Below are 27,402 nucleotides of genomic sequence, written 5' to 3' on the forward strand. Positions count from 1 at the left end.
GATGGATTAAGTCGTATGTCGGTATGGCAATCATCCGTTTATAGTCATAAAATTTGAAAAATCGAACTTTTTTTTTATTTTTATTTTTTTTATCTGTATTATAGTGATTTTCAACTCATTTGGCTGGTTCGTCACTTTTTACTTCCATTTTTGGAAGAATGTCGGGAGTGAGAATTGAATTCGTGACCTTTAGCGTGAGAGGCATGGATGTTACCACTATGCCAGATCGCCTCCTTTTTTTTATGCCAAATGACTCAAAAATGCATAAAACGCCGAGATCTAGAAATTTTGTCCGAAAATCAACCTTCTGGGAGTGGCAATGAAGGTATGGAAAAAAAATTAATCACCGAATTGAAAGAACCGACCATGTTCATTTTGTTTATTGGTCCCAAAAAATGACCTGTGCAAAATTTCGGCTTAATCGGACATGATTCAAGGATGCCTCAAAACACTCAAAGTTTTAATTTTTTGACCCTCAAAAATCTCCCAAGGGGTTTGAACAAAAATGATGCCAAATGTCTTCGAATTACATGAAACGTCGAGATCTGGAGCTGTTTTAAAAAAAATCTTTGACTGAAAACCGACGTTTTGGGAGATTTTCGAGGATCAAAAAATCAAAACTTTAGGCGCGTAGAGGCACCCCTAAATCATGTCCGATTGGGCTGAAACAGGTTATTTTTTTGGGCCAATAAACAAAATGTACTCGATCGGTTTTTGAAATTCGATAGGGTGTCGATCTCACTCGCACTCCCATTTATTTCACCTGAAAACATCAATTTTTGTATACAATAAAAATTCGAGTTCTACTCAAAAAATGATCATCATATACTGTAGAATGGTTCATTAATAGTTGAAGAGAAGTTCTATTTGAAGTCGACGAAACACTGGAGGTTTCGGAAATATCTGGAAATATCAGGGGATTTTTCGTCAAATATATTTCCTCCGCCACTGTGTTCTAGAGATTGCCATTCAAAATATAATTCAAGGTTTGTTACTTAGCATAGAGTACTTCTAAATTGACGCATGTAATGTAATGTAATGTGACGGCAAAGTTCCTTTAGAAACGTTGGTACCATTGAAGAAAAAAAGATGGTTTAATGTTTGCGGAGATGGAGTGGAAAGAAGGAGGAATACTGGTTTCGCCTACACTGAATTCTATAAATCCAACAGTGAAACCTATCACAAGAACGATTATTTTTATGTTTCGTTATTACACTTTCTTGTTTCTGATAGTATGTTTGTTATTTTTTCACGCTGTGTTAAATTTATTTTATATATCATGAGATTCTAGAATTCTTATCCATCTGCTGTCTTCTTTGATCAGTGCCACTTTATAGTGTCATCTTTCCAACATAATTCGAAGAAAAAATCTAAAAGAAACAAATAGAAAACGCAAGAATAGTTGCGAAAAATTATGAATCAAACATAATTTCAAAATAATTTCAAACAAATGAGATAATGGTACCGCAAAACTAAATCGTTTTGGTAAGAAGGCCATAGTCAATGCAAACGTAAGGAACAACCTGATAAAAACTAAGACAGCAGTTTGGATAATTCTATGACAAATGACAGGCAGTATATCGATTTACATTAAAATCTGTTAAAACCAATTGAAATAATTTTTCTAAAAAAAATCCCAATTGTGTCTCACTCGGATGGGATTCCCAAATGCCTTTTTTATAGAAATATTTTTGAAGACAGAATCATGAGCTCTTTCGTCAGATTTATTCATTAGTAACACAACAAATTTACATATATGGATCCAACAAAATGAAACAAACGACAAATTAAATGAAGAACAGAGTGCGGAATATAATTAAGCAAACTAGAATGTGCCAGAATCTATCAAACATAATTAATGAAAAATATATTCTATAGGATTTTAAACTAGACCAAAACATAGAAATGCAATTTGCATGCCAATAAAAAAATGCTAGCTCTCTTCTCAAGTGAACGCGGTTGGATCACCAGAGAAAAGGACGAGCAAACATCAAACAGTACAATTTGAATAAGCACCGAATTCCTTTCAAACAAACTTTCAAATCATCATATAAGGCAACAATCACAATAGGGTAACAAAAAGGATGCAAGAGGAAGAGAACACATTATGTATTACAAGGGTAGCAAAAACTATCAGCTACATCGAAACGCGAAGGCAGAATGAAAGTAGCGAGAATTTTCTAGATAAAAAATGGTCATTCTAGTGTTTCGATTCTTTTCCGGAAGACGAATACATCCGTTAGAAAGAGTTTTCGAACAGGGTCACTACAAGGAAGGCAATGGAACGCAAAACAGACAGACAGAGCATTGCAGGTGTTTTGGAAGTAACACACGGGTCTTTCGCGCTTTTTTTCCGTTTGCTTTGTTCCACACATACATACAACACAACGTACACAAGCGCAGTCTGCTGGTGGTAGCATTTAAATGAGGGATGGAATGGGGTTCAAATTTTCAATGCTTCTTCCTCGTTTCACACAAAAGACTGCTCGCGGGGTTCGTTTATGGAGAGGACTACTGGCTCAAAGAATGAAACTTTACATTTGTTCGAGAGGGGGACAGGGGTCAGGGAGCTGCATTACCTCTTGATTTCCACTATCCTGGCAAGCAATAAAATATACGAAGGTGGTACACCAAGAAAAACGTTAAATATTTAGACTTTACTGCTAGTTTGCGTTTTTTTATGTTTTAGTTCAAGTGGACGAGCATGGGTGATAAGGACCATATCTAACATTATTCCTCTGGAAGAGATACTTGTTTCTACAAAATTCTTGTTCTAGTTTGTCAAATAACAGGGGACCTAAAAAAATTACAGAACAAACTAAAGTGTGTATGGAGTGGTTCGAGTTGCTAGGATTTTTCGTGTGAAACTACTGCAGAAAAGCCATTAGGCTAATCTTCGTAACACGCTAGACTAATTGCTATTGTAGAACATTCATTGTGACTGCAGGAAGCGATTCATTCACTTAACATGAGACTGAGTTTAGTTTTCTAGAACGCTCTAAACACCCTTGATAAAAAAAAACAATTAGAAGGTAGAATATGGAGTTCAAAAATCTAGTTCATCCAACATTATCCTATACAGCTCGAGCTAAGATCTATTTTTTTCGGTTAATTTTTCGGATTCTAAATCAAACTACAACAAAAATAGGATTATACAGAGGTGTGTCACAGCGAAAGTATGTTACAACTCAAAATATCGAAAGGACATCTTCCCTTCGGTGAGAGCGTAGCAAAGCTTCCAATCATCCACTTTCAGTTATGATCATCATGATCCTATTATGGTAGGGAAATGTACCAAACTCATATGTTTAAACTATAAAGGAATCGCTCTCTATCAAATAACGAATGAAAATGAGGGAGCTTCTAAAAAAACAGCTGGGAGGGCAAGATAGTTCATCGAAAAGTTACCTTTTTGAAGTGGTTCAATGTGTCCTGGCTTTTCTCGCACATCTCCGTGATTAGGGTGACGCCAGCAATCAGGATACCTGTGAGGTGAAAATACATATTATTAACGAATGAATGACCCACGATCGTTTGATCATTTACTAGTTGGCACTAAAACTTATGAATCTTTGTATGACGATTCCCCGATTCGCACCGTGATTGATCTGAACAAGCGTCCAATTCAGTAGAAAGTGGATACACTCGCAAAGATGGGTAGTATTCAAGGCACAGTTTTTGAAAGACAAATAGCGTATCGGGAAATCTTATCCATTTCCCGACAGCAGTCACTCACCAGTCGGCAAAACCAACGGAACAGAGATGATCTTGGTAGATGGCTATACTCTATTATCCTCAAAGTTTCAACGAAGGCCTGGTGTAAAGAGTTAGATCTTAACAGAGATTTAATGAGAACTATGTCCAGATTGATGTCCAATCATTCTGCACTAAATGCGCATCTCTACCGTATAGGTCTTGCTACTAACAATTTATGCAATCGTGATCAAGGATATCATGACATCGAGCACGTTGTTTGGTCATGTAATGAATTTGGCAATGAAATAATCAAACTGGTTGCCGATTTGGAGGCTCGAGGAGTACACTCACGCATGCCAGTTCGCGATATCTTAGCTAAAGGGTGTGTCACATCAAATTGCATCACGGAGAAAACGCTGTAGAAATTCGTCCAGTAGACCGATCCTTTTGAAAATTTTAGACAGTAAAATAAAAACTATTAAACAACTTTTGGCATTTTCTTTTTATTCATACTTCGAGCCCAAGCCCGTATGCTCGCACCTTCCTCTTTACCCCTTCTAAAAGGTTCTGTACAACGTCAGGTTGTAGTTTTTTTTTGAACAGAAATCCATTTTCTCTTGAAGTCCGCCTCCGATTTGACAACTTTTGGGTTCTTCCGGAGGGCCTGCTTCATAATCGCCCAATATTTCTCTATTGGGCGATGCTCCGGCGAGTTGGGCGGGTTCATTTCCTTTGGCACGAAGGTGACCCCGTTGGCTTCGTACCACTCCAACACGTCCTTTGAATAGTGGCACGAAGCGAGATCCGGCCAGAAGATGGTCGGGCCCTCGTGCTGCTTCAATAGTGGTAGTAAGCGCTTCTGTAGGCACTCCTTAAGGTAAACCTGCCCGTTTACCGTGCCGGTCATCACGAAGGGGGCGCTCCGCTTTCCGCAAGAGCAGATCGCTTGCCACACCATGTACTTTTTGGCAAACTTGGATAGTTTCGGCTTGCGAATCTCCTCCGGAACGCTGAATTTGTCCTCTGCGGAGAAGAACAACAGGCCCGACAGTTGACGAAAGTCCGCTTTGACGTAGGTTTCGTCGTCCATTACCAGGCAATGCGGCTTCGTCAGCATTTCGGTGTACAGCTTCCGGGCTCGCGTCTTCCCCACCATGTTTTGCCTTTCGTCGCGGTTAGGAGCCTTCTGAACCTTGTATGTACGCAGGCCCTCCCGCTGCTTGGTCCGCTGGACGAATGAACTTGACAAATTCAGCTTATTGGCGACATCCCGGACCGAACTTCTCGGATCACGTCTAAACTGCTTAACTACGCGCTTGTGATCTTTTTCACTGACGGAGCATCCATTTTTGCCGTTCTTCACCTTCCGGTCGATGGTTAGGTTCCCGAAGTATCGTTTTAGTACTCTGCTGACGATTGGACGATTGGACTGGACGATTCCCAGCATCTTACCCATGTCCCGATGTGACAACTCCGGTTTCTCGAAATGAGTGTACAGGATTAATTCACGACGCTCTTTTTCGTTCGACGACATTTTTCCAAATTTACGAAAAATTGACAGTGAAGCATGGCCAACGTGATCTATACACTCTTATCTGATTATAAGCGAAAGCTGAAGATATAATTCCTAAAAATTAAATTTCTACAGCGTTTTTTCCGTGATGCAATTTGATGTGACACACCCTTTACTCGCGACCTTCTTGGGATCGCGAATATTGACCCCTTGGGGTCAATATCGGTTTCCCAGGAGTCGACGAGATCTAGAGATCGACACCTATTGATTAACACAAGCTCATATTTGAAACTTAAAGATACTGCATAAGTTGTGTTAGGTAAACCAACTTGCTATATGAATGACTAATATAATAGTAGAGAGTATTATTTTTGTAATGTGTATTAATAATTATTAATAACACCTGATATTTACTGAATTTTAGGTCTATTTATTGATAAGAAGATTACATCAAATGGCTATAGGGGTCGATGGTATCACTTCAATATGAAAAAGGGGTCAAAATAGTTCGAGAATCCCTGCTGTAAACAAACTACATAAGAGATCGCGATCAAAATTGACATTAAGAAAACGACAGTAGTGCCAATTAAAAAAAAATTAAGAAAATGAAAAATGTTCAGCGGGAATATTTAAAATTACAAATTCCCCGAATGTATTTGACGGAATATTCTCGGTTAATGATAGGAAATATCCGTAAAAATGCTTAGGAAGAGTCAGACATCATCGGTCGAGAGACCGATGATCCTTTGCGGCGATAAAGCTTTGAAAATGTTCGGGGAATCAGAAAAACGGGCAAAATATTGAGTTTATGTTGCTATGTCAAGAAAAATGCAAAAAAAAAAATTATGAGCCAACTTTTGGGATGCGACATGGCATAACGTGACATTTTTTTCGAAATGGTACATTGTTCAACACAAAGGGCCTGGCCTGGTAAGGGAGTAAAAAGTGCCCCCAGACCAAATCACCAGCTATATGGCAAATATTGTATAGGATATTAAATAAGAAAATTTGGCGATTTTTTTGAATCCCTATGTGGTTGAACATAGGGTCTATGGTGGAAAACGTACTTTTTCGTTCATTTCACGTCATCCTCGAGAGCTTCGAGATAAAAGTTTGAAAAAAATACTGAATGTGCATTTTACTATTGAGTATCAAGAAAAATTATAAAAAAAAAATCATCAAAAATTTAAGTACTAAAAAAACATTGAAATTTTGAATTTCTTTTTTTTTTGGGATTTAGAGATTCAGTATTGCTCTAATTCATATTTAAATGTGTTCCTACGGCTTTTCTAGATATGTGTGATTTTTTTCAGATTTTTTTCAGTATCGCGATACATATTTTTATTTATATTTTTTTATTTTTCCAAAGGGTCTGGGTGGGTAAGGGAGTAAAAAGTCCCCCAAATCAAATCACCAGCTGTATGGAAAATATTGTACAATGTACTAAATAAAACATTTTGGCAGTAGTACCATATATTTGAGTCCTTATATGGTACACCATATGATCTATGGTGAAAAATGCACCTTTTCATCTTTTTTCACGCCATTCTCAATAGCTTTGAGACAAAAATATGGAAAAAAAATACTGAAAGTATATAAGGTGTAGCGATAAATATCTTCAAACAATTTTTTCATCAAAAAATCAAATAACAAAAAAAAATATAAATACACGGTACAAACAAAATTTATATATTTTCTGGCATTTGGAGATTTAAAAAAAAATATTAAAAATGCTCTTACTTTTATTTAAATGCGTTTGTATGTGTCTTTTTTCTACATGTGGCGTAATTTTTCCTGAATTTTTAAGAGCATTGCGAGACACAAAAATAATTTTCTTCATCGACTGCATTATTATTTTTATTTTCTTGAAATCGAATATTTTATTGTATTCGTAATTTTCTATTGTGAGATTGAAATTAAAAAATATAATAATTTGGATTTTTTTAAGTGTTCTTCTCATTAAGGGGGTATTCTAGTCTAGAAATCTGAAAAAATCGAAATTTTTTTTTACCATATTTCTGTAGTTTAGGCATTCAAGAATATACTCTAGAAAGGACTTATAGAAAATCCTATTATTTACCTAGTTAGAGCCATCTTAGTGATGTGGTATCTAACCTGTTACGGCCATCACAATGAACTTCAAACGCGTTTCTCTCGGAACTAGTTTTTTTCTAACTGGCGTACACGATATCTCAAGTTCTACTGAACCGATTTATGTCAAATTTATATGAAAATAATCTGCATACATCTCTCTATCGCATGAACCAATAAAAAATTATAACTTTTTAATTTTACTATTTTTAAAAAATCGGTAAACGCAAAAAAAACGTTTTAAACAGCATTTTTGTTTTCAAACGGCCGCCATTTTGTTAAAACCCATGTTTTTGACTTGTCCGAGGTTCATGCCATAGCGACATCTTTACTGATTCAGAATCTGTTCGACTTTTTTGTTTCAGATAACCAGAAGGACTGGAGTCGTGTACGCCATGGCACAACTTTTTTCTGAACACCCTCACTTCACCAGCATGTAACTATTCTAATTATGAATATTTTTTTCCGTCCTATTTTTGTTTTATTGTTGAAAGATAGATAAACGAATAATGATATAATGGATAGTAAAAATATTCTTTGTTTTATTTTTACGGAGTTCGAAAAAACGTCCGAAATTCGTGTCTCTACACTAGAATACCCCCTTAATCCGAATGATCTTTCCACAAGGACTTTTTTTTCTCACAGAGCTCTATCGTACTGCTGACTCCTATGAATTTGGTAAACCATCTAAATCCAATGTAAACATAATCTCATATATTTTAAGATACGAGAAAAAAAATCTTTTTACAGCGCAATGCCCAAAGGCCAAACAGATTTTTTTTTTCGCGCAATCCTCTTGAAAATTCAAGAAAGAATTACGCTACATCTGGGAAAAAACAACACATACGAACGCATATAAATAAAAATTAGAGTGAAATTGGGTCTCAAAGTAATATTTTTTTTCAAAATTTCGAAATGCCAGAAAATGTATATAATTTTTTTTGTATCGCGAAAAACAGTCTAAAAATTCTGAAAAGAATCACATATACCTAAAATAGACTTAGGAAGAAATTTGAGTACAAACTAGGGTAGTACTGAATCTCAAAATCAACAAAAATAAAAATTTAATTTAAAATAAAAATAAAAATTAATTAAATTTTTTTTAGTATTTCATTTTTTGTTGCAAAGCTTGTTTGAAAATATTGATCGATACACCTTAGTAATATGTACTTTCAGTATTTTTTCCATATTTTTGTCTCAAAGCTATTGAGAATGGCGTGAAAAAAGATGAAAATGTGCATTTTTCACCATAGATCATAAGGTGTACCACATAAGGACTCAAATATGTGGTACTACTGCCAAAATGTTTTATTTAGTACCTTGTACAATATTTTCCACATAGCTGGTGATTGATTTCGGGGGACTTTTTACTCCCTTACCCAGCCAGACCCTTCGTAAATATAAAAAAAAAATATGTTTTTGTACCGCGCAACACTGAAAAAAATCACGCATATCTAGAAAAGCCGTAGGAACACATTTAAATATGAATTAGAGTAGTACTGAATCTCTAAATCCCAAAAAAAAATCAAAATTTCAGTATTTTTTTAGTACTTAAATTTTTAGTGAAACTTTTTTTTTGATAATTTTTCTCGATACACCGTAGTAAGATTTCGGTATTTTTTTCAAATTTTTATCTCCAAGCTTTTGAGGATGGCGTGAATCAAACGAAAAAGTACGTTTTTCACTATAGATCCTATGTTAAACCGCATAGGAGTTATTAAATTCGTGAATCTTTGGGACATATTGCAATAATTCTAGATGTATTTACCGAATCGGTGTTGATGCTTTGCGCATATCCAACTTAGATACTATGATTCTGATCGGCAAATTGTTTGATGAATGGGCATTTCATCGGTTAGGAACCCCACGAAAAACCCGTAGATGGTGATGATGAATCATGCATCGCAGTCGATTTGTAATTATTACGTGGAAACTGCGCAAACTGTTGGTCCGTGATAGACGGATAATGGCATACCGTAAAATTGTTACGCGTGCCATCAGTCAGTCATACACACAATTTCGCACGACTGGGTCGAGAATGTACCGTACCAGCAGCTGCTGCTGTCCGTAGACCGGTCCGCTCGCTCAACCGTCTGAAGCGAAAAAACAAATTGACGGTATACCGATGAGTGCGGTTGGACACATGTGGAATTGCGGTGGATCCCCTCAACCAGTCAGCCCTGCAGCAGCATTTGTCATCATCGTCTGGTGATAAAATTCTGCTTTCGCGTCGTCAGCTGCGAGTTCGGAACAAATAAAAGGCGGGTTTTAACCGACACAGTAACGACGACTGGCTGCGGTCATCATGTGTGTTGGAGCAATTTAATTGCATCGATTGCGAATTAATTCACGAACACAACTTCTGGAATCTGCCCCCGATTCCTGTCCGCGTATGAATTAATTAGATTCTATTTGCAATGAGTGTTCGAAAAACAAACCCTTCCGCTGGTTGTCAATGTCTTCATCGTCTAAGTTCACATGCAGCGAGAAGAAAAACATGATAACTTCCTCCATCGCCACACGTGTGCGAGGATGTGGCTGTAATGGTTATTATATTATGCGGATCGCAGTTTACTGCAAAGAACATCACAAGGGGAAACGTGTTCACTTCATCACTGCCCTCAGCGATAAAGCGAGTATTGCAGAATCTGATAGCAATGGAGGGAAGACACCCCCAAGGTCGACTCACTCGGCAGCGGATAATGAATTATTGATGCAGCATCATTTTTCTCCCATCGTGATATTAGTATGAGAATCTATTTTCCCCATAATATAATCCTCACATAATTTGCTAACAAGAGCTGGGCATAATTATCTCGCGCAGATAGTTCACTAATTACTAATCCTTCAGTGCCGTGACTAATTACTCACCGTGATTTTTCTCATTCAGCAACGACCTCGTGGCTGGAAGGAAGATTTCCATCAGCTCGGGTACGCGCTTAATGATTCGGAACGCACAAAGTGCAGCTTTTTTCCTAATGTACGCATTTGGCGAGCGCATCAGCTTCTCGACCTCTCCAGCTAAATCGCGAGCCATCTCGGGAGAAGCGATCGCCCCCAGGGTGCACAAGGCCAGCCCCACCACAAACTGTGTCGGATTGTTGAGGTCGCTGGTGGGAGAAGAAATGAACAGAAAGAAGAAAAAAAATAATCAGTTTCGTGGGCGGAAGCAAAACCCACCCCCATCCTCGAGATACTTACTTCTTCAAACAGTTGGTAATCAGAAGATGCACATCCTGCCGTTCGTCCAGCAGCAGCATCGCCCCCAGATAGCCGATCCGTTTGTCTGTGAAGCGAGGGCTGGCGGTCAACTTGAGGCATTCCAGCTGGCCAAAGTGTGCCGGATAGCCGAGCATGTGAATGTACAGCAGCTTGGCGATGTTCCGACATCGCCACACCGAGTCCTCCTCGCGGAATGTGCTGCGGATGTAGGCGCACTCCCGGTTCACCACCGCCCGCTCCTCGGCGGCCGTCCGGGCCGCACGGATCTGTCGGATGAGATCCCGCAGACGGGTGGGCGTCGGGATGCGAACTGTTTTGAGAAAAACGCCAAGATCTAACGTTAAAAGGAATCAGTTGAAGCGTTTCACTAAGAGTTTTAGAATTACATATAGTTGAAATGTGTTTTAAAAATTAAAATATTTATGTTTTTTATACTTATATGATAACAATCCTTTCTTATACTTCGAAAACATAAAGAATGGCCTGGCTTTAGCCGAACAGTTATAGTCTTATTTTCTTAATAATTTTCTAAAAAAGTCAAAAAGTTTGAAAAAGACGTTCATAGTTGCACCATATAAAGAAATTATAAAAATGTTTCATCTAAAAATAAAAATAAAAATAACAGTGGAGCATGTAGAGCATGTAGAGCATGAACCAAAGGATAATATAGAAAAATGCAGAAACGGATGATTTTTTTTTTCTTTCTGTATTAGGCAAGGCGCAAATTGAGAAGCGTATAGCGCTCGTAAACGAACACGAGACCAACACGACTCATACGTGCCACAAACGTAGCGTGGTGGAGCGCATATTCAGTCGCAGTTTGGTGTAAATAACGTGCCACTCGCATACAATGTCTGATTCACACAGTTTGGCGCGATATATTTATTTACTAACACAATCACCCGACCGGTACGACCAGCACGAGAAACTGTGGTTCAGCCACAGCGTCACGCGAGTCGACACTCACGAGCGCTCCACAATTTGCGCCGTTCTATCTGTTTTCATTAGCCACAAAAACAGGTGCTATAACGCGGCAAGTTACTCGCGCTATACGCGTCTCAACTTACGCCTGGCCTTATAGTGACAACGCTTTTTGGCTGGTTTGTTTTTTTACTCCCATTTCGGAGGAATGTCAGGAGTGAGAATTGAACGTGGTAGGTACGGAAGAAACGGATCATGAGAATATCTTGCCAAAAAGAAAATGCCCTCAGTCAACAGAAGTAATGATGAAAGGAACTGAAAACCGATGACCAAAAAAAAATTATGATGACGAAAGGAAATTATTCGATTCATGTTCATATGTTTTCCTTTTAAAGAAAATTTGTAAAAAAAAGTTTATCCAAAATATGGAAATATTATATAATAGCACTTTTTTATATTTTCGAACCCGCCTTTTTTACTAGTTTTTTTGTTTCACATAACTGGTATTTTTTTCGATCATAACTTCCCTATTACACATGTGTTACCTGGTTGAGTCCCAATCACCAGAATACCATTCACCCGAATGTAACAAATACCCGAATGGATATTTACCCGAATAGAACTTTTACCCGAAAGTAACAAATATCCGAATACGACATTTACCCGAATGCAACATTTACCCGAATGGTATGTTTACCTGAAAGAAGGAAAAATTTCGCCAAATCAGATTATGATTTTTATCGAATCTTCTGTTACGAAGTTACGAATTAAAATGATAAATTGTAATGATTAAATTCAAAAAAATGTTGAAGACTGATGTTGAAGATGAAATGTCGGAAGCGGCGGTCGCAAGCAAACCTGTGTTCCACCGATTGCCCGGTTTGTTTGAAACATAGGAGACGATCATTTAGTCAGGACGGTATACGTTTATCTGGTACATTACGTTTTCCCGTTAATTATGCATGCCATGTATAAATTTTATTGCAAAAAAATAAATTCATAATCAAAATTGCACTTCAGTGCCATAATACATATGTACCAAAATTGTCACTTTTCTTTTGAGTAAACGGGCTGCGTCATCCATATGAATGGATAAACTTATAATACGTTATAAAACTGCATTCTTCCACTTTTCATTATTTTGAAAAGGATTTTATGCAACGCCACTATTTCTCTATACGCTATCTACGAAAAATACTTTTTGAATGGAAATGAACGTACGAGACAAATATGATCTTCATAATACACTGATTAGAAATAAATATACAAATACTTTGAAATACAATTCAAATATCAATACCATGAATTTGTCTGCGCTAAGGTTATCGATTTTTACGCGCCCGAAAACAAACTAACCTATGCGCTGAAGCAGATTTTAGTGGTCAAACGTACCCGGAAATTGCACAACAAGTTTCTAAAGAGGTACCAGTGATGTTAAAAAATCACATTCAACGATCAATGAATAGGTATATCCCTCTAGTCGGATGTTTTTAAATCACCCCTAGCAGGCGATGCTCTTTTATTCTTCATATGTACACAGAGAGAATACTTGGAACGGTGAGCTACCAAGATCTCAAAAAAGCAATATGAAAGAGGAATCCCCACTGCAAGCACTCTCGGAGCATTAAAGGGTGTGTCACATCAAATTGCATCACGGAAAAAACGCTGCAGAAATTTAATTTTTAGGAATTATATCTTCAGCTTTCGCTTATAATCAGATAAGAGTGTATAGATCACGTTGGCCATGCTTCACTGTCAATTTTTCGTAAATTTGGAAAAATGTCGTCCAAATTTACGAAAAAGAGCGTCGTGAATTAATCCTGTGCACTCATTTCGAGAATCCGGAGTTGTCACATCGGGACATCGGTAAGATGCTGGGAATCGTCCAATCCACGGTCAGCAGAGTTCTAAAACGATACTTCGAGAACCTAACCATCGACCGGAAGGTGAAGAACGGCAAAAATGGATGCTCCGTCAGTGAAAAATATCACAAGCGCGTAGTTAAGCAGTTTAGACGTGATCCGAGAAGTTCGGGATGTCGCCAATAAGCTGAATTTGTCAAGTTCATTCGTCCAGCGGACCAAGCAGCGGGAGGGCTTGCGTACATACAAGGTTCAGAAGGCTCCTAACCGCGACGAAAGGCAAAACATGGTGGGGAAGGCGCGAGCCCGGTAGCTGTACACCGAAATGCTGACGAAGCCGCATTGCCTGGTAATGGACGACGAAACCTACGTCAAAGCGGACTTTCGTCAGCTGCCGGGCCTGTTGTTCTTCTCCGCAGAGGACAAATTCAGCGTTCCGGAGGAGATTCGCAAGCAGAAACTATCCAAGTTTGCCAAAAAGTACATGGTGTGGCAAGCGATCTGCTCTTGCGGAAAGCGGAGCGCCCCCTTCGTGATGACCGGCACGGTAAACGGGCAGGTTTACCTTAAGGAGTGCCTACAGAAGCGCTTACTACCACTATTGAAGCAGCACGAGGGCCCGACCATCTTCTGGGCGGATCTCGCTTCGTGCCACTATTCAAAGGACGTGTTGGAGTGGTACGAAGCCAACGGGGTCACCTTCGTGCCAAAGAAAAAGAACCCGCCCAACACGCCGGAGCTTCGCCCAATAGAGAAATATTGGGCGATTATGAAGCAGGCCCTCCGGAAGAACCCAAAAGTTGTCAAATCGGAGGCGGACTTCAAGAGAAAATGGATTTCTGTTAAAAAAAAACTACAACCTGACGTTGTACAGAACCTTATGGACGGGGTAAAGAGGAAGGTGGGAGCATACGGACTTGGGCTCGAAATACGAATAAAAAGAAAATGCCAAAAGTTGTTTAATAGTTTTTATTTTACTGTCTAAAATTTTCAAAAGGATCGGTCTACTGGACGAATTTCTACAGCGTTTTTTCCGTGATGCAAATTGATGTGACACACCCTTTACTTCTACTACTCAAGGTTTGTCGTGAGTGCAAGCCACAAACGATTAATCCCATCCCATAGAGCGGATGATGAGTTCTTGATCGGAAAGTGTAACAAGAGACGATCAACTGAAATCGTACGACACTCGTCGAGGGATTTTTAATTCTCTATTGCACTGACCGCAGTGAGTGGCTGACTCAGTCTCGTGTCGATTTTATTATGCTGTCGTCTCCCGCTCGATAAACACAGCAGACGGGAAATGGATGCAATTGATTAATTTTATTACCAGCAGATTTGGGCGAATCTCATCCCGCCCAAAATCGTTTTTAGATTCCAATAATTCTAAACATTCACATTTCTCTTCAAATATTTTTTCTAATAATAATTCAATTAGTGATTTCACGAAACACTTTTCGAATTCGATGGAATTTAAAACCCTTTTTTTATTTTGTAGATAAAACGGATCACATATTTGATTAATTCAATTCTGTGTGGTTACGTTTTTCGTTGCAAATAAATGTAATGAATTAGTATGGACATATGTTATTCATATATCGTGGACTTATGTGGCAGTAGATTGATTGAACGACCAATGTTTTTTTTTCATATCCCTTCAAACTTGTTGCATCTCTTGAGTGTACATACTGCTTTGTCCGCAGATTTGTTTGGTTGAATCTGGTTAATTTCAGGTATTCAATCTCCATATTGTCGAATAAATACTGTTGGAACAATCGGTATCGCAGAAAATGATTATCAACATCCTACCTAATCATCAAACGGTATGCGAAGATTTTAAGTGAACTGACGGCATTAGAATATATGCTTTGTGAGGACCACACAATTATTATCAGAGCGAATAAACGTCCGACTGGAAGTCATGAACATCAATTTAATGTTCCCAAGATAAATTTATCCTTTGAAGGTCGTTAACCTTCCTTTAGGTGATCAGATGTAATATATTCCAATGTCGTCTGGAATAACCGAACCAACACCTTATGTTCGCGATGTTGTTTTTGCTACTGTTCTGATGTTTCATAACACGGCACTCTATTGATTATTCGCCGAAAATGGATAAAAAATATCCTTGAGGTTAGCCTACGGTATGGTGAGACAGTCTCAGGATAAGAAAACATTTTAAAATAAAGCTTTTTTTTTTAAATGAATCAGTAGTAAAACAAAACGTCAAAACGTTTCTCAGCTTTGTGATAGCAGATAATCATTACCCATTTGAGTTGTATGAGTATTCCCCCCACAAATTGTGGATAGTCTATCTGCATACAAATTATGTAGAGTTCCACAGTCCTAAAATTTAATGAGTAAATATTTACGTGCTTACACAAAAAACACATGTTGACATATTTGCGCTAATTTATGTTTTTGATTAATTCAAGGTAATTAAGGTCTTTTCTAGCCACAAGTTTACTCGGGCCCGAAAGGAGTGTTCTGTATTTGTGCTGGCGGAAAAATATATCTCGCAAGACCTCGTGTTGGATATCGTAATACCTTGGCCAATAACGCATTTACATTAACTCATAATTAGTGATTTGAGGGGGATTATTGTTTGTAGTCTCTGGTAGATGAATTGAAACACCATCTGAGAAATCCTCTGTGGAACATTAAACATTAATGTCGTCCTATCTGCTGTAGCGCATTTTTTCCTCACATAGTTTCATCGAAGTAAACGCGCTCGGAGAGGAAAATTGAACTCTCGGAGGAGAGAGCGAGAATCGTAAAGCGTACGTCATAGAGATCCTCATTCCCATGGAGCAAATTCTTGTTAGGAGTTGTAAACAGAACGAGGAAGGAGAGTAACTCAATTATTCGAACTCGTTTCAGTCTAGCAATGCTTTGGTCAACTCAGAGTTACCAAGAGAAAATCATTTGGTTATGATGGGAGCGGATTAATAGTTAGTCGCAGTTTGCACAGATTACGATCTGTGCAGTTTGCGATTAATCGTAAATCTCATCATGCTCCCTTGTTTTCCATCCTGAGAGGTACTGTGGGCGCATACTTATGGATGACGAATCATACGTAAAGATGGACGAATTTTCTAGAAAAACTTCCTGATCTGCCAAGGAGATGTTAGGAATTACAAATTAGACAATGATCTCGAAGATATATGAGGAAAAAAACGTGCTACTATACAAAGAAAAAATATCAGGGCTCTCTGAAGATTTGGACAACCGTGACAACGGGTTTAATATAAAATGACCGGTTGACCACCGAAGTGTCCAGAAGCTGATGTAAGGTATTCGAAGAAAAATTAGCGATTTCTTCAGAAACAAATAGGAATATCTTTTAACAATATTTTCTCTGAAATTTTAATTAAAAACCTTTATTTTGAGCCCACAACAACTGTTAACAATAATAGAGCTGATATCTTGCGTATAGATTCCAACTAAAGCTGGTTTTATTTGTGTTGAATATTAGAAAATAATCCCAACACTCGATAGTATGCTTACCTCGTTCTATGGTCTCGTTGATCGCCTGTCTTATGGTGGCCATATTAAATGCTGGATTGAATCTGTAAAGGCAACAAAAAAAAATCGGATTAATTCCAGGTGATTTCCCCATAAGCGGTCAGTAATTAATTTTGGATCGTTTCATAAGCCTCATCGGTTATTTTCGCAAATGACATGTCAGACAGCTATATATCAAAGTACAGTTCAGAGCACGAGGCTGTTCCATTTGCCGTACCATCTGTTCCTTAAAGTACACTCCACTTTTCTGCCACTGGAAGCAAGTTGCATTATATTGCATCGAGGGTGACGAATTTTATCAACCAGTAATTAATTCCTGTCTCACTGGCAAGTCTTTAACCCGAGTATGCGGAACCCTTTCTGAGTGTGATGAAATAAATTACAGAGTACCACTTTTTCGTATATTCGATATCCTACAATTAAAATTCAATAAAGTAGGGAAAGTACGTCGAGGCAAATGGTGGTGGACAAGTTTGTCGTCTTGAGTTCCAGAGGGAGGCACAAGCTTTAATGAAGCTATAATATATGTGAAAAAAAAAGCCAATGAGTGCTTCTCTTCACACAGTAATAAGAGCTAGTTTGTGATGTCCATGGGTCTCTGGTACCATTACCACTAAGGCCGAGCTGCTATACGTATATTTGATGATATGCAAATGCAAAAGTGCTGGTAAACATCACCAATTAGCAACTTCAACAAGAGTTTAGTGGAGAAACATCATCCCGAGTGCTTCTGTCAACACAGTTGACGGTTGAGTTGAACAGAAATAAAAGAATGTTAGCAAGGAGAAGGCAACGAAAATTAAAAAGTAGCTTTCGACGGGATCTGCTTTGTTTGATATTTTGTCAAATGAACATCATTATGATTCGGTAATCATTCACCACGTCTTTAGGGATTTTCCGAGCTTATATTCTAGGTCATTTGAAAAATCGATCCAAAGACAAAAGACACTCTCCGTCCACTTTGGGGACAATAAATCACTCAAGTCTATAAAGAACGACATCTAGGCTAGGTCAGTGTGGCCGACTTTGTTCTTCTGGAGGCATTTTTGCTACTGTCGTTGTCCCGTCGTCATTGATCCGGTCTCTATTCCGCTGGCAAACTAAAACATTAACGAACAAAAACAAAAAATAAACACGACATGATACTCATTCGAATACCCGCTGCAACACAGTGGCAGCAATGAAGGCACAATAAAAAAACACCGTTTCGTTCCAATTTGGTGTCATTCAGCGAAGCAGCTGCCAATGGGAGGAAAAATGGCGAGAGCTTACATTGTCATTTCTTTTCGCGTGATTGATTTTTGTCAATATTTTGCTGCCATTCTTTTCCCAGTGAATTTAATGCGCGCTAGGCGCGTTCCCCCAGCTCGAGAGTGGAGGCTCAATTTAATCAATTGTGATGCAATCGAGCGACAAAATTGACGATTGGGCAATTTGGCTTCCAAAACGAAACTTCATTCAGCGAGCGCTACCACGAGAACGATGAATTGATGGTTCATCAAAGTTACTCGATTCTCAAAATAATTGAACAATTATTAATAAAGTATGTTAAAAGAATAACGCAAAATGATTATCCATTCCCATACAGCTGATGCACTTAATGAATTGATAAACTGATTCGTCGACATTTGCTACTTGTTCACACATTTCTTGTTCATCTGATACGCAACCGATATAAATCATTAAGACACGAAGGCAGCTTTATATGCCAAGAAAACAATCAAACAAACCCGATTTAAAAATTCAAGATGATTTATTATCCAAAAGCCTTTTCCAGGAACTCATAATTATATTGAGAATAATAAATGAGATACTCATGAACGAGGATGATGATACGTTTCTTGCCACTAATGGCTTTGGGAGGATATTCAATGAATGCGTCTTGGAAATAGGAATGAGAAATATCAGTATTATACATTTGATTTAGATTAGGTCATTCGGAATGTAATTTCGGTTTTTACCAAATAAGTTATCAGTTCCAGTGCGTTTTTTTTACAAGGCCCTCAAGGTCCTCAAGGTCATGGTCATCCTTCTGACCATCTTTGTGTTGTTATAGAATAATTACGTCCACGCAACTCTGCTTACAACAAGAAAAAAAAAACGGGCTGTTGTAATATTGATTGAGTTATTAATATCACAATAGCCCGATGTTGAATATGAATATATCCATGAATATACCCGTCTAAAATGGCTACTGTGTAATTTACAATTTATAGAAACCATAAACATGAAATATGTACATGATTAAAACCCGGCTCTGTTACAGCTAAAATGCTAATGAGCCTAAATAAAATGGGAAAAAACGTACGTATTTTTTCACAATAGACTTAAAACTTTAGCCACATTATTCAAGGGATGATTAAGGGTAGAAGGTTCGAAATTTCAATCAGCCATTTTCTCGCTAGTTGTACAACTTAGAAAAAACTCCAAAACATTTTGAACATGTGCGTTCTGTTAAGCCGTAATCTTGAAAAACAATTAGCAACAAGAACTATTTTTATAATTTTTTTTATTTTTATTTTTATAAATTTTTAATTATCAATATTTGTTTTAACATCTTCGAAAGAATTGTCCTCATCTACTTCTCCATAACAGGTTTACAAAATTCTTTTTAACGCAGGGGTTGAGGTGTTGGATCACTGGGTTTTAGGTATGACGCGTAGAATAGGAATCTAAATGGTGGAAATCTTGGTTCGTTAAAACTAGCTCATAAGTGACCATTCCAAGGGGTTTTGGCCATGTTAGGATAGCCTGAATGGTCTCCGAATTACCTGCAGTTCAGTTTTTAAATCAAGTTATGGAAAGGTATTAGGGAAACAGGTATTACAGTGCATGCCGGGGTTTCGGGTTCGATTCCCGTTCTAGCCAGGGGATTTTTCTTCAAAGAAAATTGCACTGTGCACTATGGTCACGTACAAGTACATTCAAGGCGTGTTTTTCGGCATATAAATCTCAATCAAGTACTGCCAATAAAAATGACGCAAGTAATGCTACGTTGAGAAGGCAAAAGTTCCACTGGAACGTTAGTGCCATCCAAGAAGAACGAAAGGTATGACCACACTTTGAGGTGGATTAAATAAGCTTTTTGTATCCCTAAACCCCTGAATTATCGATCAAATGACCGTAGGTGAAGAAATCAATGTTTTTCTATACATTTTTGTGCACATCACACTAAAAAACCATGAAAAACATAGATTCAAATCTTCCCCGAAGCTACGTTTTAGAGTTTTTCGCTAAAATTTCGCCAAATTAATGCTTAAGGATTGTTTTAAACAAAACTTTCCATAACGTTTTATGACCTTAGCATCAGTACTACTTTTAAAAATAATTGTGTATAAATTTTACCCAAAAAATACAGCAGAAGATACAGTAGAACCCCGATTATCCGATTATAGTCGAACAAGCTCATCGCGAATAACGAAAATCGCGGATAATGCAATAAGGGCCTAAAAACACGAAAAAAGATGTTTCAGCATGAAAACTATGTTTCATCAATACAGAAATCATCAAACTACCCATCTATAAGATCGTGTACACCAGTGGCCAAAAAAAAAATGGACTTACCACTCACTGACGAATTCCGGGAAGGCTGATTGATTTACTACGTAACTCGCTGTCGCGAATAATCCTCACCGCGGATAATCGGGGTTCTACTGTATTCACATTTTTCTGAAAATCGTGATCAATTTGCCCTCATTTTACGGTACCAGAGATGTTTGCATCAATCGATTGGAAATATTCCTACGAACCAATTCAAATGAAGAAAATGAAATTTGTTGATACTATTGGCCATTAGGAAAAATGTCAAATATTGTCTGATAAAAAATTGCACGTTCTGATTGGTCAATTGACATGAGTAATCAGTACTCCCCAAACAAAGCTAGCAAAAAAGAGCACATAACGTAGTACCAAACACAACAACTGGATCAAATTTGTCGAAGAAATCATTCTCATGCTAACATACTAAGTAGTAAAAAATTAAAAAACGAACATAATCTCCTGATTAAAGATCAAAACAACCCACCAATTGCCCCAAGGTCATAACTGAGCCTCTTGTAGCACAATAATCGCTGGTCAATGACCTTGTTAGAGTCCAACAAGATGCTCGACTCTAGACGATCAGCTTTTCGGAAAATATACCGAAGAACGTCTTGTAGTTTTGGAGGAAATCATTATATTGGATTTTTTCCAATTCTACATTAAGAAAGATTACCAAGCGTCAAGATTTCTTGTAATAGGGGCTTAGCCTATTGAAGTCAATAAGTCAATGAAGACTGCCAATCTAGGAAATTTAGATTCCTCTGATCTCAGAACAGTTGGCTGATTCCATAAATCCTTTACCCTTTCGTGGTAAAACCGATGAAGAGACCTAATCCTTCTTCGGATTGGACATATCAATCGCACCCATGCACACTTATTCAAAAATGCTCAGAAACCATTATGTTTTGTTGATTAATTTTTGACTGCCACGTCAGTCACCGATGATTGACACCGAGTTTTTACTCAGGCTGCGTCAGTCACCGGTGACTGACAGAATAACATAAGATAATAAAGGTAACTAATATAAGCATTCCTTTTCGAAAAAATACCTTCCACTACAATAAGAAACGATGGCTCAATACGTTTAAAAATTCCCATAGAGTAGCTATAAAACCGTGGCACCCAACGTGTTAACCACATTTCTCAACGACAAAAAAAATTGTACCGAACGAGAGTATAAAAAGTCGTCATTTTCAATTCCTATAAGAGTAGCGCTCCAGCAAGCGAGCAGTTAACAGCCATTCTTAAGACTGTATTAACTTTAAAATTTTCAAATTGCCTTTTCAAGGCTTACCCTTATTTTTCCCGGCGCGAAGTTCGAAATCACGTCGAAAGGTTGATAATGTGTTCTAGATCAGGAATTCACAAGTGGTCGATATCGACCCCTTGGGGTCGTTGTCGGTTTCCAGGGGTTGACATAAACGAAAACTGATATTGGGGGTTGACAAAGTCTCAAAATCGATTAATTAACCCATTAACGAACAAGCTATAAAAATTATTTTTTTAACGAAAGCCATTGGCGTAATTTTAAAGATTTTTTTCCGTTTTTCAGTTTTCCGGAAAATGACAAAAAATCGAGAAATCTCCAAACGAAACATAGACCAAAACCTACATTTTTCATCCTGTAGGAGGTTCAATCCATTTTTTTGTTCCTACATCCCAATGTGTGTTCTTTTATCAAAGTAATACTGTCGAAAAGTTTACATATTTTTGCTTTTATTAGCACATAGTTGCTTTAAATCGATTTTTCGCCCAATAAAGTTCTACAAAATTGAATATTAAATTGACAGTAAGTGGTAGCTAAAAAACTAAGCTAACATTTGATGCCAAAACCATACCATATGGTTGCTTTTCAAAGCCATGAAAAACTATCAAATTTGCTGTTCGAGTTTCCGACCGCTTGGCATAATATGGGTTAACACCATTTCTTGCTCGAAATTTTCAAGGTACTGTATAAGTATTGTTACATGAGCCAATTTGTTATAAGTATGACTAATATTTTAGTAGGAAGTATTCTTGTTGTAATTTGTATTAATAATTATTAACTACACTTGATGTTTACTAAATTTTATGTGTATTTTTTGATGATGTCAAGTTTACTCACTTAACCAGCCGCAAAGTTTTTGAATTGGTAAGCATTTTGTATAAATAAGATAAGAACAATTTTTTTTAAGTAATTCGGATACAGGGTTCGATGGTGTCGATTCATTTTAGAAAAGAAGTATTTTGCTTCGAGAATCCCTGTTCTAGATCAAAAGTACCACACACCACGGTGCAAATTTGATCGCAAAAAAAATCGCACAATCCGACATAGAGGCACGATGGCATGATGAATCACGTCCTGCAGTGTTTCAACAAACGAAAAGGTCGTCGCGAAAATTGCTTCTGCGGCTATGTACATTCGTGAAATAGTGGTCTGCCTTGGGTTAAATCCGCAAATCCAAGTGGAACAAACTTTTCTGAACCGATCAAACACAGAGAACTGTTTTCCATCCATAGCGATTTGGCCGTGCAACCGATGTTGATAGTTTCCTTGGAATTACCTACGATTTTCCTAGCGGTCACAATCCGATGGAATAATGACTTCCTGACAAAATTTTCGGTTTTCTTGCTATTTTCCACACTCTTCGTTTTTCACATCAAAATCACAATTTTTTTTAGCCAAATTAGTGAACCTTCGCGGATTTTCGTATGAACCTTGTTGTAGAACATCCGAGGCTTTCTTCTAATCACACTGTTATACGTCTGAAAACATCACAATACAGACGTCTGGACAGTATCTCCGCAGTAGTTGAAAGTTTCTCAAAGGCCAACTTTTAGTGAATTTGTTAACACAAACAATTTTGCAAGAAAGAAACTACCATCTCTCATATCCAGTATCTGCAAGAGTTAAATGTATTCTAACAATGTGATTTGATTCTAGACGTCATTTCAAGTCGTAGAATAATTAACTTCTTAAAGGCACTTCAATTTTAATTTAAGTACAGTTGAATTATTTTAGAAAATAAGCCATTTTTATAAATTACTAGCTGACCCGGCGAATTTTGTCTCACCAAACAGTTGTGTTTTGAGGTTTCTTCCAATATTTTGTTTTTCGTACATTCGCGATCGAGAACAGAAGACGCTTTCGAATCCCAATTACTAAATAAATGAAACGCTTTTCGATGTGCATGTTTCAACTGAGAATCCATTATAGTTTTCCCAATAGCAGCACATGAATCTCAATATCGCCAAAGTCGATTCCAACTGAAAGAAATTACTCCAATTGGTTAAACTATTAATTTGCAGAACAAATGCGGAATCGTTTTTTTCGATCTCACTTTTCATTACAGAATATATGACTCGTAGTCGATTTTTCGAATTTTTCTATTCATCTTTAGATATTCTCCAAAGTATTCTACCATTTTAATTTGGGTGGAGACAAACACAACGATATATAGACGACTCAAATCTGATCAGCCAATGATGATGATGATGAGTTAAGGCGCGTCCACATTATGCCGAATGATGCCGATCGGGCTGTACCAGGCGGCATATTCGGTTTGTTATGTAATGTGGACGCCCCGTCGGATGCACGAAGCCGAAGTTCCATCGGGTGCACGAAGCCGTCACGAACACACGAAGCACAATGCCATCAACGCGAATTTACTTCGTTTTGTTTTGGTTCTACTTTCTCTGACCGACTTGTTGCGGGTAGATTCGGCATGATTCGAATCGGGTTTCGGCACGTCGACAAGCCCGGGCGGCACGTCCAAACTTATTCGGCTTTACCAGATTGGGGTGATATGGACGCGTCTTTATGCGTACGTGGGAATATCTTTGTTGTATATATAGGATACGCGTTTCTCGAGCAATGAGATTATATGTACAGGTCGGACTCGATTATAAACAGACTCAATTATATGCAATATTGGACTCGATTGTATACAGTTTGAAACAAAAAAAAATTATTAAAAAACGACATTTCAAGAAAAAATGTAACATTTCAACGTTAAGGTTAAATTTATTTGTCTATTATAAGTACAGTATACTAAAACCAAGATTTTTTGAAGATTTTAATTATACTCTTAACAGGAAATTGTTCATAACGATACTAGCTGACCCGGCAAACTTTGTTCTGCCCAAAATCAATTTTTTGTTATTAATGCCTTCAAATATTCACATTTTCTTACTAAGCGCATGTTCATGGGTTCAATCACTGTTCATTGATTGATCTTCTAATCGACCCTTTAAAATTGCCTTTTACTATGAAATTCCTAGTACTTCTACCAAAACTCTTCATTATTCAATTTGCTTGATTAGCTCTCGAGTTATACAAACCTCCTCCAACTCCCTTAGAGAGGGTGGAGAAGCGTCGAACCACGATAGAAACATTTCGTGCCCTCTGAAACTTCCACATGCTGAATTTGGTTCCGTTTGCATGATTGATTCTCGAATTATGCTGCCTTATGGAGGGGTGGGAAGAGTGTCAAACCACCATAGAAACATTTATTGCCCACTGAACCTCCATATACGAAATTTGGTTCCGTTCGCTTGATTAGTTCTTGAGTTATGCAGCAATTTATGCTTCATTTTTATGGCAACCCTCCCTTAGAGAGGGGTGAGGTGTGTCTATTCACCATAGAAACGTTTCGTGCTCCTTAAAACCTTCACATGCCAAATTTGGTTCCATTTGCTTGATTAGTTTTCGAATTTTGCAGAAATTTATGTTTCGTTTGTATGGCAGCCCTCCTTAGAAAGGGAGGAGGAGTGTCTAACCACCATAGAAGCATTTATTGCACTCTTAAACCTCCACATGCCAAATTTGGTTTCGTTTGCTTGAATGAATCTCGAATTATGCAGAAAATTGTGTTTCATTTGTTCGGCAGCCCCTTAGAGAGGGGGAGGGGGTTTCGAACCATCATAAGAACTTCCCCGACCCCTAAAACCACTACATACAAGTTTTCACGGCGATCGGTTCAGTAGTTTCCAAGTCCATAAGAATCAGACGACAGAGAAACAGACGGACAGACATCACTCCATTTTTTATATATATAGATTGCAGCAAAATTAAAAATGATAGAAGTGTCAAAGAACGAGCGATGTAGAGCGATTCGAAAGCTTTCATTTGGATAATAGAACAATTGAATTTATTATGAATTTTTTTTCATCCCCTTCGTTTATTTCAGGCTCATTAGCATTTCAGCTGTAACAGAGCCGAATTTTAATAGTGTACATGTCACATGTTTATCATATCTTTAAATAGCACATTACACAGTTGCCATTTTTTTGGCGTTATAGTATTCCTTCTATACCATTGTATATGGTACATTACATTTCCAGGAGCCATTTAGGCGTAAGAGTATTCGTTCTGTTCTTCCATTGTCCAGTTAGACCGGAGAGCGGAGACAGTTGATATGATCATTGTTGAGATATTAATAGAATAGCAGCCCGATGTTTCTTGCAGAGCAGAGCAGTTGTATGGATGAATCGATCTTATTTCGACCGTGGATCGATCTCCATCGCTGATGATTGTTGCGTGGACGTAGTTATTCTGTAACAACACAAAGATGGTCAATGAGGGCCCTGAGTTTTGAACTCACGATCGATCGCTTACTAAGCGAACGCGCTACCAATGTGGCTACGGAGACCCCCTATGAATTTTTGGGATAAAATTAATAATAACGCCATCAAAACCACCATCTTTTAAGTTTTTCACGTCCAAAATGTTATTCAAATCCGCCAATTCAGATGTTTCACAACTTCAACCTGTATTAAATTTTCTCTTCTTTTCGAACGGAAGCAACAGAATCGTCCTGCGTAGCGTACTTTTTAAAGTAGAGCCAGATCAAGGCTAACAGATCCCGGAACAATGAAGAAGTTTCATAACTTTGTCATTGTTGAAATTCGACCATATGCGCAGAATGATTTTTTTTTCATCAAATATGATCTTCTATCACCTCCTGAGAGATTTTGGATATTTTTTATTTTTTTTGAGGGAAAAAAATCATCGAAAATTCTACTTTTACATTCATAAAACAATAATTATATGTATGAAAAATAAATAATTGTTTTTCACTCGATTATATACAGGATTCGATTATATGAAGGGAAAAGAAATCGGAGACAGTTAAGCTCTGTTTTGGGTTGCAAGTTCGGGGGGTTCGGGGTTTTCAGAAAAATAGCGAGGCGAAGTCTTTTACACGCAAAATGTAAGCGATTTGTTCAGTTGGTTTTCAGCTTATAAATACGAGAACTTAACCTCAGAAAACTACCCCCTACAGTGTGGTAATCTTCATATTTGCTTTGCTTCGAATATGACGGCGCACTGCACAAAATTAGCATAATAGCACGAAAAAGTGATTCTACAGCATGGCAACGCTCGGCCTCACTTTGTCTTATCCGTTAAAACCAATTTGGAAGCAATCAAATGGAAAGAATTACTACCAAATTGGTCAGTTATTGCGCCGTCTGATTATTACCTGTCTCGTCCTATGGCAGATGGTCTGGCTGATCAACAGTTCCGCTCATATGAAGACATCAAAAAATAGTTCGATTCATGAAAACTTTTAACGTAATGATATTCGAACTATGTCAGAGTGAGAGACTCTTCCATACTGGTATAGCATTTGTATAATATATATGCAATAGCAATACAAGAGCAATGTGAGCGAGCGAAACAAGAGACAATTGCAAATAAGCACGCATCAAAGCTTTTTGCATATTTTTCCAAATACACGACCCAGACCGAAAAAAAATAGATTCACGTTTATGCTCTTCTTTTTACTCTTAGAAAACGCTTTCCAACTTCATTTTATAATGAGGTGTGATGTTATCACGCATTTTGGCGACAGCACCAGCGGCAGCCCTGCATTCCAAGCCGGCCCTGGTTCGATCCCCGTTGACATCGTTTGAACTTTTTTTTTGGGTACAATACCAAGCTGACGTTCGGTCTGAGAGAAAGAGATGTCTGCTTCCGTACATACAATATTTTAAAGCTTTTGGAAAAAATACTTTTATTTCTACATTCCATCTTTCAGCACACGAATTTTT

The 27,402-nt window shown here is 37.8% G+C and overlaps 1 protein-coding gene across 10 annotated transcripts in view; it reads right to left on the minus strand.

Annotated features, from left to right (window-relative positions):
- LOC129774253 (AP-1 complex subunit gamma-1-like) overlaps positions 1 to 27,402 on the minus strand; it is a 69,738-nt gene that overhangs the window by 13,396 nt on the left and 28,940 nt on the right. For 5 of the 10 annotated variants that reach the window (XM_055777963.1, XM_055777969.1, XM_055777966.1 and 2 more), the window contains 5 exons: positions 16,813 to 16,874; positions 10,502 to 10,856; positions 10,172 to 10,410; positions 3,409 to 3,485; positions 2,580 to 2,597 (listed from right to left, as the gene is read on the minus strand). In XM_055777963.1, the coding sequence (XP_055633938.1) occupies positions 2,580 to 2,597; positions 3,409 to 3,485; positions 10,172 to 10,410; positions 10,502 to 10,856; positions 16,813 to 16,874 (751 nt within the window). The remainder of the gene's footprint in view (positions 1 to 2,579; positions 2,598 to 3,408; positions 3,486 to 10,171; positions 10,411 to 10,501; positions 10,857 to 16,812; positions 16,875 to 27,402) is intronic. The other 5 variants (XM_055777972.1, XM_055777967.1, XM_055777968.1 and 2 more) reach the window with 3 other exon arrangements.

This window comes from Toxorhynchites rutilus, chromosome 3, assembly GCF_029784135.1.
Source record: "Toxorhynchites rutilus septentrionalis strain SRP chromosome 3, ASM2978413v1, whole genome shotgun sequence".
Lineage (NCBI taxonomy): Eukaryota > Metazoa > Arthropoda > Insecta > Diptera > Culicidae > Toxorhynchites > Toxorhynchites rutilus.